The following is a 13,492-nucleotide window of genomic DNA, read 5'->3' as shown; positions in this document are numbered from 1 at the left end:
TGTCAGGTAATATTATTATCATCTATCAACAAGAATTTCATTCACTTGAATAGTATATAACAATGGCTTATTACGTATGTTTTTAGTAATGACAACTTGTTTAATATGAAATTACATTCTTAAACCAGCATTTTCTTATTTTCACTAGCATCTACTCTTTCATACTAAATACTACTCCTTATCCTCATTACAAAGCAAATTCAAGACTTTTTCAAACTCTAATCACTTGACCTTTGGTACAGCACAGTCAACTGCAGCTACAGAGTTTGAATTTTAAGTTTCTCATTAGAACGATCTGTATAAAACAAGTTCTTTTCTTCTCATTGAATTGATCAACGTATCTTACCACATTTAGAAAAATCTACTTTAAAGGGTTTCAGTTTCAGATGATACCATGAATGCTATCTAAGGATAAGTTTCCACTCTTTCGGTGAAGAAATTCTTTGGGAAATCTTCAAGAACAAGAGAAGAAGAAAAATGTATTGATTTATTCCTGGATTTAAAATTGAGTTTCGTGATAAGATTGAAGAGAATATTAGACCACTGAATCCAACTATTATACAGCCGTACAAACAGGATAGTGATAATCTGTAAATTTTCATACTGAAGATCTATAATTGACCACAAAAAATTACTGTGAACTGGATTCTAACTATACATAAGGTGTTGCGTTTCTTTACAAGATGTTTCACATGGGTAATATTTTGATTTTTAATATTTATCACTCAGTAAACTGTGCTGTATCAATTTAACATCAAATGCTCAACTACACTACTCGTATCATATCTTTATGCCAGGCCAGTACCATAATTCATCAGGCACTACAGGTATATTTGCCAATATATATGACAAACAACTAAGTAAGTCTTATTCATACATGTTAGCAATTGAAACGTTCATAAATCTCCATGACCCTTTAACTGAACTTCAAAAACAAAAGCAAAATACTCTGTAAGCGAATATTACTACTTTCTACGATGAAAATTATCTCTACAATAAGGCAACTTTGTCAAAATTGGCTCTAAAATTCACAAATGAAGATTGCTTTACTTTGGCATGACTTAATTGACTAATTACTGCAATACTTTATTATCACTTGCATTTATCATCTACAGCTTCAATAAGTATTATAAGATATCATCAATAAGCACCATTCACTATATAAAAAAGTGTGTTCAACATTACTAAAATCAACCAAGTAATTTGAATAATAATACGGTATTATTATTCAAATTATTCGACTTCATGTCCAGCTTCAATGACATGAGCAGCCAATACGGGACCTTGGTAAAAATAATAAAATAATCAACTTCGAAAGTAATATTTAAAATGACAAAAAATCTCCTCATCAACTTAAGTTCTAAAAATTGCTAATTCATCTGTATAGAATATAACTTTTGATTCTACAACTCCATCATGAAAGAATCAACTAACTACTTCGGAAACCCTTCAAAAGATACGTACATTTTTTAGGAGGATGATAACAATATTTATTTTATATTAAATGTATGGAATTATAAATTATTTGAATGCATGGCATGGCTTATTTGATGTTGATTTATTTGATTTATTGCATGTATGTATTGATGTTTTAAATTATTAGCTACAGATCTGTCACTACTATCAATTGCTGTATTGAAAGTACCTGTTATATCAGAGTTATTTATTATTCATGAATATACACTATACTGATAAAAAGCTATATTCCACTCATGTCCATTATTATGCGTTAACTGGACCATATTTTTATAAATTAGATTTCAATGTGAAAGATCCATCTCGATTTGTTTCAAAAGCTATCGAATTTCAATAATGTTATTGAGCTTGAATTGAGTTTCAATTACTGATTCTCTACTTTTTATAAACGTTTGGCATATCCAAATACGCGATGATTTCGTCCACAGTGGCTGAATCACAGTAAGTGGGTGGTGGGAAGTTGAGTGACCTTGAGCGCGCGTCCCCCCACCCCTCACCAGCCGACGAGTACTGCACGATTCAAAACCGTTCGTTTCTAGTGGTCCACTCTGTATTTCCATCTGCTACAAATTCTTCCAGAGTAATTTATTATTTATGGTTAATGAATTTATAATACCGTCAAAATGTGATATCCTATTCATGTTTTTTTCTATACCTAGCATTATGATCTTTCACGATGGAAATGCATGGATCAACAGAAATATTAATTTTAAATGATTGGATCAAATTATCAGATGATTAATTAATTTATGATCCGATTATTTGAACAGGGAAGTCGGATTCCCATTTCTATCACTTATTACCGTTTCGGATCATGAAAAATAAGATTATTAGACTGTGAGCAAGTTTTTAAGCTATCCTTTACTAGTTCTTTATGAGAGTGAAATGTGATTTCAATTCAATCGCTTCTCCTGCGAAAGGTTGAGATTTCCTCTTGATATCATTGTGCGTTACAGATAGTTTGTTGTACAACATTATGTTGCGGAAATCCGAAGTAGGTATTTGAAAGTCATTACTACTCAGTCAGGATAATATGATATAATATAATATAATAAAATGTAATATAATATAATATGATAATATATAATAAAATAAAATGAGTGATTAATGAAATATTTTTATGGATAGAATACAAAACAAAGTTGAATCGGGTTGAAAGATTTCTTCAATGTGTATGAAGATCATTGACAAGTCAAATAGGCCTGTACTAAGTACATATTACTTTTAAAAAATTACATGTCACATTCATTCCTAAAGTTTTTATAAAAACTAGATATTGTATGGTATTTTTACTCTTGAAGGCTAAACCCCAAAGAAAAGTTTAATGAGAAAATCTGGGTCATGAACTTGACAAATATTTATGGAATAATTCTTGAATATGATAGTTAATTCGTAAACTCAACAGTAATATGAAAAGCGCCTCTCAATTTATAATAATCACTACTTTCTATATCAATCATTCATATGCTTGCACTCATACAAATTCATTCATTGATTATTTATTCATCGAATAATATAGTGAACTATACATTATTTATTGAGCCTTTCTTAAAATAGAAAATTGCTTCTTTACAATGGAGGAGCAACTTATCGATAATAGTCTATCACTAGCTAGATGCTGAGATTCAACAATAGATGAACTATTAAGTTATATTTCAAATAATTCAACTGATATTTTAGTAAAATGTCCAGTTATCTGTGTAGAATTGCTACTGTAATATTGCAATATTGAATTTCAGAACTGGTTTGCAACAAAAATATTAAGTATCGTTAAATATTTATAATAATTATTTATAAGAGAATTTTATCATGTTTTGTATCATAGAAAAAAGATAGCATAAGTTGCTTGTAGGCAATAGTATTATAATACCAACTTATGTTAATAACTTAAGACAAGTTAGTACTTATGATATCTTCTTTTTACGGTTTTATTGACTGGAATACATGCATTTTTCTATGTTCTATGTTAGTTTGGCAAATTGGAGAATACAAACAGTTTTCAACTCATTTCTATTAGTTGTATAATAGTATAATTTGAATAGTTCTGGTCGGTGTTATATTGAAATAAAAGATAATGGAGAGAAAAATCATGTTGTTAGAAGAGTGAGCATAATAATAATAAAAGGAATTAGACATTATTTTAGAACCCGGTAGTAGATTTATGGAATTTAGAAAAGCAAAGCAGATTTAACAATGGAAAATTCAAGGAAAAATGAATTTCACTTCTTCCATATAATTTAGAAGTCGAATAGGAATTAATTTTAGTGCTCATCAGAGTTAAAACGCATGTAGGCCTATGAAACAAAAGTTGTATATAATATAGTAAAGTACCTTACCTATTCAATATTATGATCAGTTGAGTATTGGTATAACATGAAGTTTTGTTTCTAGAAACTATTAATAACTGTTTGATAATAGAGGAGAAACAGTTCAATTTGACACTCGAAAATGGCATAATTTTCCGAAAAATATTGTGTCTTGAAAATGGGTGCTAGTTTATTCGATAAAAAACTATCAAGAATTCCTATAATAATGAATAAAAAGCAATAAATTGGAATTGAAGAACCTCCCGAACTGGTACGGTACTTCATATTGATACAAGACATAATCTATTAGTAAAATTTCTTGGAAATAATAATAAAATTATTATCAAATCCAAGCACATTCTGAAAAATTTAATCTCTACTAACTTCAAAAAATAACCGTTTGAATTTTACACTCATTTTTTGAATAGTAGGTTGCAGAGGTTGCTTATGATAAAACCTGCTGCGCAATTCAAATATTTATTGAAATGAATTAGGAATTTTCTGCCTAATACTGTTCCAGCTTATATTACTGTAATTTACTGAACTGATCTCTCCTCAAATTTCATGGACATAGAAGATGGTGGATAATTAAACTGAATTCATCTAAAAAGATTGGATTTTACCACTTCTTGAGCCGTTGTAGAAGTTGATAAATTAACTCTGAGATTCATAGTACAAATTTATAATTAATATGATTTCACAAAAGTCTACATCAAAATAAAAAAATAAATTTTCAACCACCACACATTCATACACATGGGTTTTTAGTGTTAATGCTAGCAGACATTGTTAAAATAATAGTTGACAGTCGTCCATTTTAATTGTTTTACTTCAAATTTCTCTGCAATAACAAACAAAGAACATATCAGAATTCGTTTAGATATTCAAATTAAAAATTGAAACATAATATAGAATCAATGAACATCAAATTGTACAACTGTTGTGAAGGAATATATAATTATATATTATACATAACTTGTAAATATAATTCAGGTATAAAAAACTTATCTTGCAGATATAACTAAGATGCATAGCCTGCTTGAAACTTGATCGAAAACAATAGAGAGCAGTACATTCAAATCATTATCAGAATAATTATAATTTTATGAACTTCTCCAACAGCTTAGAGTCTAAGACACTTTTGTATCCAGAATAATGATTTCCTACTAGCTAGATATTTATGCTATGAAATTGAAAATGATTTCAAGATAATAAACTATTACAGAAAAACAATGTTTGGCACGGTTTCAAGTACCCATCACTAGAATTGACTTCAATATCTGAAATTAAAGTGCCAATTCTCAAATCCGTTATAATACATAAGGAATATACCAAGTAAATGGAAACCTTTCTTTCTAAAATGATTATTTTGAATAACGATGAAAATAGAATTATTAAAATGCTCATTGTTGAATATTTTCCTCGGTTTAAGAGCTTTAAAATCCGCTAAAATATAAAAAATAGCCTAGGAATATTGAAAAACGATTTTTATTTCTACCTTTTATGGCAAAATTTTGATGAAGTGACTGGATTTTTTTTGAGGGAGTTGAGAATTCCTTTTTATCTATACTGATCTTCTCATTGCAGTTCTCAATTATGATAACTAAGCCTGAAATGGTCCATAAAAATCAGTAGAAATTAGGTATGAGGGATAAAATCTCTAATTGGAAGTACTAAAGTACGTCCTGAAAGATCTTAGCGATGTAACATTGATTTCCTATGATCAGTAAAGAAAAAATTTAAATTTTTATTGGTAAATACCGTGATAATCATTGATTATCCTCAATGATGATCATTGTGATAACTATTCAATGGAATATCTGAATAGAGACATTTCCTCATACCAGTATTTCACTTCACCATATCCTACCACACAAATTTAACATTAACCAATTAACAAATGAACACTTTATGTAAATGTAAATACTATTTATATATAGTTCTCAACAAGATACAATAATGAATTAATTTTCACAACACAACTCTAATAAAATTGAACATGACTTTGAAAAATTGAAGATTTATATCAAATTGAACGAGAAAATATATAATAACAATAAAGGCAATTTGACTAGGAAACATAACAGATTTCAAATACAAATTCTATAACAAATCAAAATTATTCCAACTCGTTTACAAAATTTTGATTCTCAGTTAACTCTAAAAATCAATGATAATCATTTAGCCAACTACATCAGCTGCAAATAGTCTGGTTTGAAATGTGTATTGCATTTTAACTTCACTTAACTCTGATAGAATATTAAGAATGATCTGATAAAAAGGTTTGTCGAATGATAAAAACTGTTATGGCATTGTTTTAGATTTTCTCACACATCTATTCAAATTTTATTGACACTTTATTTTTAAATCTCTACCGGTATCTCTTTGGTAACAAAATATATTCCTCTAAAGAGGGATCATGCTGAAACTAAAATGAACCATAATTGATATTGTAGGGCCAATGAAAGGAATTCCTAGAAAAAACATGTTACTCAAAGTTCAAATCCCGGCAAAATCATAACACATTAACTAATTGGATTTGCCGAGGTTTTGTCAATGAGATTATTCTACATCTGTTATTTCAACTAAAAAAATTAAATCTAACAAAACACATAATATAAATGTATGTACAATCGTGATAATTATATTATTATTATTAATATTTTATTTATAGAAAAGTGGCACCAAACCTCATAAATTCTGGAAACCTAAATAGTACAAGAAATCGAACTAGAAACTTATCACATTCTGGTTAGCTAAAAATATTACTTCAAACAGCACTCATCAATGACTAAGTGTCTTAGTGTAAAACTAAGAGAAAAATTCTTATGAACAATATGAGAATCAATAAATCTTTTCGATCTAAGACTACCTACTTGTGGTCTCCGTTTCATTCACGAAGCCACAATTTTAAACATAAAATTCTCAACAATAGCTCTTTATTCTGAAAAGAATAAAATATTCTAGTAGCGTTGACTTATTGTTTGGCAGGAACGATTACTATGGCATGCCATACATCAAGTTCGTAATAGATTGAACATTACAGCAACAGATGAACCTAATTAAATCACGCACCACGTTGAGCAGTGTAATGGAATTAATCAATAAAGTGTAGGTTTTCACGTAACGTAAGGACAACTCACAAAGTTAATAAACCAATAAGGTTAATTTAGCCAACTAAACCAATATAAAACCGATAAACCAACTAAACCAATAATGAACCAATTCAAGTTAAGTGTAGCCAACATTAGAAAATAATATCTTGAATTGTCATAGAGAAAATGTTCGACTTCGATTCACTTCATTTGAAGTTGATATTCACAATATATTCAAATTCAATTATGATTAAACTGTCAATCATCTCTGATGGTGAGCTGCAGCTGGTAATTTTTACTTAATCATTGTATGGTGGAGAAAAATGAAAATCCATTATTGTATTGTCAATGAATTCACAATCATGATGAAGAACTTTTAATAATCACATATCGGATTGCTTATTCTAAGTACTCAGGAGCTTTAGCACTCGAAATAGTCAAGTATAAAATTGGACTTTCAACATACATAATTATTTTGTTGTCTCAGAACTAATCTTCAATCAATTATGAATGGAAATTATGATATAAATGAAGTGAGTAAAGAATAATATGATGATACACTTAAAATATGTTTATGAACGGTGCGAGTTCAAAATTGACATGAAACTCTCTCTTCTACAACAATTTTGATCGTACTTTTCCAAACCATTCAATCGTTAAATCAGTTAAAACTCTTTCGGATCCTATTTTATCTAGGATGGTAAGTGGAAACTTCAGAGCTCTTTCCGAGAATGTAAGAGCAAAGATATAGGGATATCATAATAAATATCATGCCTAATCGGCATTTTGATTCCAACTGTCATATGACATGCCATTCAGCAATCGTTCTCATAGAAAAAAGGACATACAAAATCAATCAAGGCTCAATCGGGTTCCTTTACGTTACAGAAAGAACCCTCACTACCATCACATTGTCCATTGTTCATTCGATGACAAAAAAAAACCAAACGAAGCCCTGATTCTCAATTTTTCAACTATCTTAACAATTGAGCAAAGTAATAGCTATCGTCTCATGTTGGAGACACTCTCATTCGGTAAAGAGCTTACGATGACTGTGACTTTGGGGGAGAGGGGGTGCATCCGGATGGGGTGCGAGGAGGGGGACTCTGAGGACCACTGTTGCCATTGGCTCCCCCTGGACCGGTGTCCATTGGTTCGCTCGTCTCCACAACTGTGTTGAAGTAGCGTTCTAAAACACAAATAATTCAGAGTCAAAATAATTTTCAAACTCAATTGTACAGAGTAGGTGAAAAGTCCGAGAACGGCTTCATATCTCATACACAAAGGTAATTTGACGGTGGGTGTGATTGGGGATCCTACTCAAATTGAAAATACTACTTTACTATGACTTCAAAAATCTGGTCCGCCATATTGAATGCAACTTCATTTTTTCAAATAGGAAGGTGGTCATGCGATACATGATTTCGATACGAAATTTCAAGAAAAAATCAATGGTGAAAACCGCATATCGATATCTCAAACCGTTCGGAAGATATCCACATTATTAATCAATACCACTCATGTATTTCATTTCTGATAAGCATGATATTGATTAATAATGTGAATATCTTCTGAACGGTTTGAGATATCGATATGCAGTTTTCGCCATTCATTTTTTCTTGAAATTTCGTATCAAAATCATGACCACCTTCCTATTTAAAAAAATAATGTCGCATTCAATATGGCGGATCCAAGATGGTGGACCATATTTTTTAAGTCATAGTAAAGGTAGTTTTTTCAATTTGAGTAGGATCCTCGATCACACCCACCATCATATTACCTTTTTGTATGAGATATGAAGCTGTTCTCGGACTTTTTTCTCTCCTTTGTGCTTTGAATAGTATTGATTAATAATGTGAATATCATCTAAACGGTTTGAGATATCGATATGCGTTTTTCACCATTCATTTTTTCTTATAATTTCATATCAAAATCATGTATCATATGACCATCTTCCTATTTAAAAATATAAAGTTGCATTCAATATGGCGGAACAGATTTTTGAAGTCATAGTAAAGTAGTATTTCCAATTTGAGTAGGATCCCCAATCACACCCACCGTCAAATAACCTTTTCCTCCACCTACTGTCTAAAGTACTTACTTTACTCCCTGAAACATAATACTAAAGTGTCACTTTTTCGCTCTAGGTAGTAAAAAACAGAAAAACTCCCTAGGGAGTAAAAGTGACTCCATTTAAATAACATGGGAAGCATCTCTATTTAAAAAACTTACATGGTAATAGGTTAGAAGGTCTAAGCTCAGATGAGAAAGCGTAATAGAGGTGTCTGTCATTGAGTCAACTGAATTCAATACCACAACCAGTAATTTGATCAACTCATGAAATATATGTTTGTATGATATTATATTCTTAATATTGGTAGACGATAAAATTTATACAATTTTTAAAATATTTTATTCTATTCAAAATACCAGCCAACAAATATTTTTGATCTGCATTCTGCAATTCAAATCTGAACCGCGTGATCTGGAGTCAGCCATTATGGTAGCTCAGCTGATATGATTGTTACAACTTTGGCCGATAGATAGCGCAATCAGCAGTGCCTATCAGAAGACCGGTTTTTAGGTTTTAGTTTTTAGGTTATGTTGTTAGGAAACATTGTCACCAATACGTAAGTTATTAGAATGATTTAATTTGCAGTTTCTATAAAAAAATGTAGATGGAGGAAAAATGTTGTGTACATCACGAGCGAAAAATACTTTTTCTCCCTCAGGAAAATTGTTGCCCTCGGCTTCGCCTCGGGCTTCAAACTTTTTCCCTCAGGGAGAAAAAGTCGTACTTTTCACTCTAGATATACAAATAACTATTGTGTATGAGATATGAAGCCGTTCTCGGACTTTTCACCCATCCTGTATAGAAAAATTATTGGTGAAGTATTGCTTTATCAAATTGAATAACTATCAAGTATCCCTTGGAAGGTGAATCAATAACACTAATAAATAAGAACAGGTATGAAAGGAGGTACAGTAATTTGGGTAGTAATAGTAATTACAGTAATTAACAATAGGTATATAGGAATGATAAACTTCATGAATGATGTACTTCATAGTAAATTATGATAATTAGTAGTAGCCTTTATATACAATAACAAGAATCAATCGAAAACAGTCATCAAGTTATAATTTTAGAATATTAGAGAAGAGAAGTACTGGCACTTGATATTCTTCTAACGTATTCCTTCTACATTTCTTGACAGCCGTATGAATTTATTGATTTATGCCTAAAAAAAGGGATCAGGGTCAGTACCTACTCCATTTCTGTTAATTAGCTGCAGTCATTAATTAGATCAAATTCTACAAGCATTTTATGTTACGTTTGTAATTTTGAGAATGGTAATTGAATTTGAAGCCTGAGAAATAATTCAAAATAATAATGAATGGAGTCCCTTGTGAAGATCATATTTGCAACCACTTTGAAATCCGTTACTTTCAACATGACCTTGAAGTTGAAGTGACATTGAAAGCGGCACCCATACTTAATCATTGCTTTCACTATTCTTTCTGTCTCGCACTCACAACCTTCCCGTATTTTCTCTTTGTTCTACAAGTGTTAAGCGGGTTGCCTACTTACGCCTTCAATCAAAATAATAATAATTCCAACGAATAGTATCTTCATTTTCACCGTATCTATTTATCAAAAAATTAATTGTTCATCTCATCGATTACCCCATGCACTCATTTTATCTACCACACACAAGCAATAAGCTAATGCGGCCGTCATCTGCAATTAAAACAATTAATTTGCTTTAAATCCTTATGATGGAAATCTTTGTCATAGCTCAGTTATGTGAACGAATCAAAATGGAAAAATTGTTTTTTTGATGAAGATGAGATGTTCATGTTCTCCATGATTGTTCAATTTTTAAATTTTGTCACAAACGTGAGTGACATTTTCAGTGATTTATTTCAATTAACTTATTGATAAGGTTATTTCTAAACGAAAATAATCTTCTTGATTAATTTAGTTCAATTTGATTCAGACCCTTATACTCAAAAGCAGTTCAACATTGTCCAGGATTGGATGAAGTTGAATATAAGTTGAAATGTATACAACAACAGAAAGTTTAAAATAACCTTTCTTTAATTCAAGTTTATATTATCAGCTGATTGAAGTCCGTTTGAGCTTTTATTGAGAATGTGGCCCATCTATTGTATACTTAGTTTGAAGCTATATATATTAGTTTTAGTTCTCATTTCTCAGATTCAAAATTTAATTTCAAGTATCCTAAGTTACAATCTAGACACTCAATACTATAGTGAGGTCCACGTTATAATGTCAGTGAAGAAAGATAGGAGAAAAATGTTGCCAAATCTCTCCATTTTGCCACTGAGTGTACACAGCTGTTACTCAATTCATCCCATCAAATTTGATCTAATAATAATAATTATCATTTCTTTGATAAAATAATCATTTTAATGTCTAATTTATCAAGAATTTTTTTCCATACTATGATTCGGAAATTCGCTTTCATAACTGAGATCAGATTTTTATTTTTATTCAAACCTGGAATGGCAGCTAATTTAAAAAGCTGTGATACAACAATATGAATTTCAAAACAACAGAAATTAAGCTATTTGGTGGGTATTCTATTCCAATTTCTTTCAAAAATAATAGAAAAATAGAAATCCTATTTGAAATGAGTAATTTAAATGAAAATAATTCTGAAATAACCTTTCAATATTATTTATACCGGTACGAGTAGGTCTAACCTATACGTGTAGGCTAACTGAAGCATGGAAGAAGTCTAGGATGGTTAGTTATCAACTTTTAAAATGTCATTTCAGGTATTTTAATTTGTGTTTATACGGTAATGTCTAAAAATTATTTCATTGTTTCAAAAATACATTTTAAATCAATTATACGACTTGTGTATTCAAGTTATTTCGATAGAATGAACAAAAAAAAATGGAGACTGATAATGAATTGTTTACTTTTGTACAGTCACTGTCAAAAGTAAAAATAAAATATTCTGGCAAACTGACAACATTGCAATGCTAGAGAGAGATAGCGCTATCTGTTTTGTTGTATGATAAAAAAGGACAGCAACAGTATTGTCAATCGTACACTACCATTATAACATGGACCTCACTATATTGTATAATAAAGTTCAACTTCCGATCAGACAAAAGGTAGGGGGTGATTTTCACAGCTAATTATCCTCACCTAACGCTATGTGATTTGTGCGGCCAGATAAACAATAATTATTATTATTGATGTATTGATTATTATTGATTATTTATTATTATTGATCGGCTTCTTCGGCAAATCAAATGGAATAATCTCAATCACTCACAAACTTAACTTTGCCACTAGTAACCCTTCCCAAAACTTAGGGCATGACTTTGAAGGCAGAGGTTTCAAACTAACGAGGAGTTCCAATAAAAAACGTCATACGAGGTTCCAAAAAACGACATACTCCACTTTAACTCATTTGGCGGCAGAATTAATGTAGAGAGTTTTGGTAGGCTGGTCCACTGGTACTACAAATGCCTACACAAATTATGCTAAAGAATTATCATGAATGTAAGTAACTTTAAGTGGGAATATTATTATTTTATATACATTCTTCGTCTTTCATTTATGGCCAATCGCAGGTTGAAAAAAATTACCCTTGTACAGTAACATTGAGCCTCCAGTTCGTGTTTCAAGCCATACGATTAATCCAATCACCTATATTTTTCAAACCATTATAATTGAAATTTGTTTCAACGTTCGAATACAAGTTTTCTAAAGCTATGAGATAAACTCTGTATGATCTTACCATCATCTATCAATCCGTTATTCGAATCGGGGTTAGTCCCAGAGATCAGTGGAGTCATCATATAATCTTCGTCAAGACTAATGAAAGCGCCCGAAGTGGGTCCAGTGGGGGGTCCTGAGGGTCCAGGGGGGGTCCAACGGGAGATCGGGATGCTGGGAGGGGGTCCGGGCCGAGACGACATCCGAGGAGAACTCACTGAGACCGGCGACGAAAATAGACTCAGGTTGGTTGGACTGATCACTCCCGACATCGCACTCACTGGACTTATACTCGGGTAGCTGAAAAGCTGCAACAACGTTATGAATAAAATAGGAATAGAACATACATAAATACATACAAATAAAATTGTAATACATTCCAATACATAACAACGTAAAACATGGAACACAATCATAAAAATTTGAGAAAGTTATCTATGAGAACCTGAAACAACATACAATACATGAAACACAATCGTATCACATAATATAAAGATACTTATTTCTAAAAAGCTGAACCAACAAAATTCATGAAATACAACCATAGATACATCAGTTCAAACAGTGTTGCAGGAGGGTTTAAAGTTACGGAAAACGATTAATTAATTAATTAAATTTATGAATAAAGCCTCGTAAATGTGAGACAAACGATTCCTTGACATAGGTCTAGCCTAGAGAAAAGTGCTCGAGATTATTTATATATTTTTTTTTTGTTCAAACATTAATTCAATCTTGGCTGCAAGTCGATTTTCCATGGCTGAAAAAGCGTGATCTGAAATCTAAAAATTACTGGCGCCATCTTTCTTTCAATTGAAATTTCCATGATGAATATCCTTTGCTTTCAATTTTGATAATAT

At 31.0% G+C, this 13,492-nt stretch overlaps 1 protein-coding gene across 11 annotated transcripts in view; it reads right to left on the bottom strand.

The window, feature by feature from the left end:
• Positions 1–342: 342 nt before the first annotated feature.
• LOC111044890 (nuclear factor 1 X-type) overlaps positions 343–13,492 on the bottom strand; it is a 300,946-nt gene continuing 287,796 nt past the window's right edge. For 6 of the 11 annotated variants that reach the window (XM_039442406.1, XM_022330148.2, XM_022330152.2 and 3 more), the window contains 2 exons: positions 12,658–12,943; positions 5,316–8,066 (listed from right to left, as the gene is read on the bottom strand). In XM_039442406.1, coding sequence (XP_039298340.1) covers positions 7,921–8,066; positions 12,658–12,943 — 432 coding nt within the window. In that variant the 3' untranslated portion in view covers positions 5,316–7,920. Of the gene's footprint in view, positions 8,067–12,657; positions 12,944–13,492 lie in introns of all 11 variants that reach the window. The other 5 variants (XM_022330149.2, XM_022330147.2, XM_039442404.1 and 2 more) reach the window with 2 other exon arrangements.

This window comes from Nilaparvata lugens, chromosome X (genome assembly GCF_014356525.2).
Source record: "Nilaparvata lugens isolate BPH chromosome X, ASM1435652v1, whole genome shotgun sequence".
Taxonomy (NCBI): Eukaryota; Metazoa; Arthropoda; class Insecta; order Hemiptera; family Delphacidae; genus Nilaparvata; species Nilaparvata lugens.
This window is presented reverse-complemented; position numbering and strand designations above follow the sequence as displayed.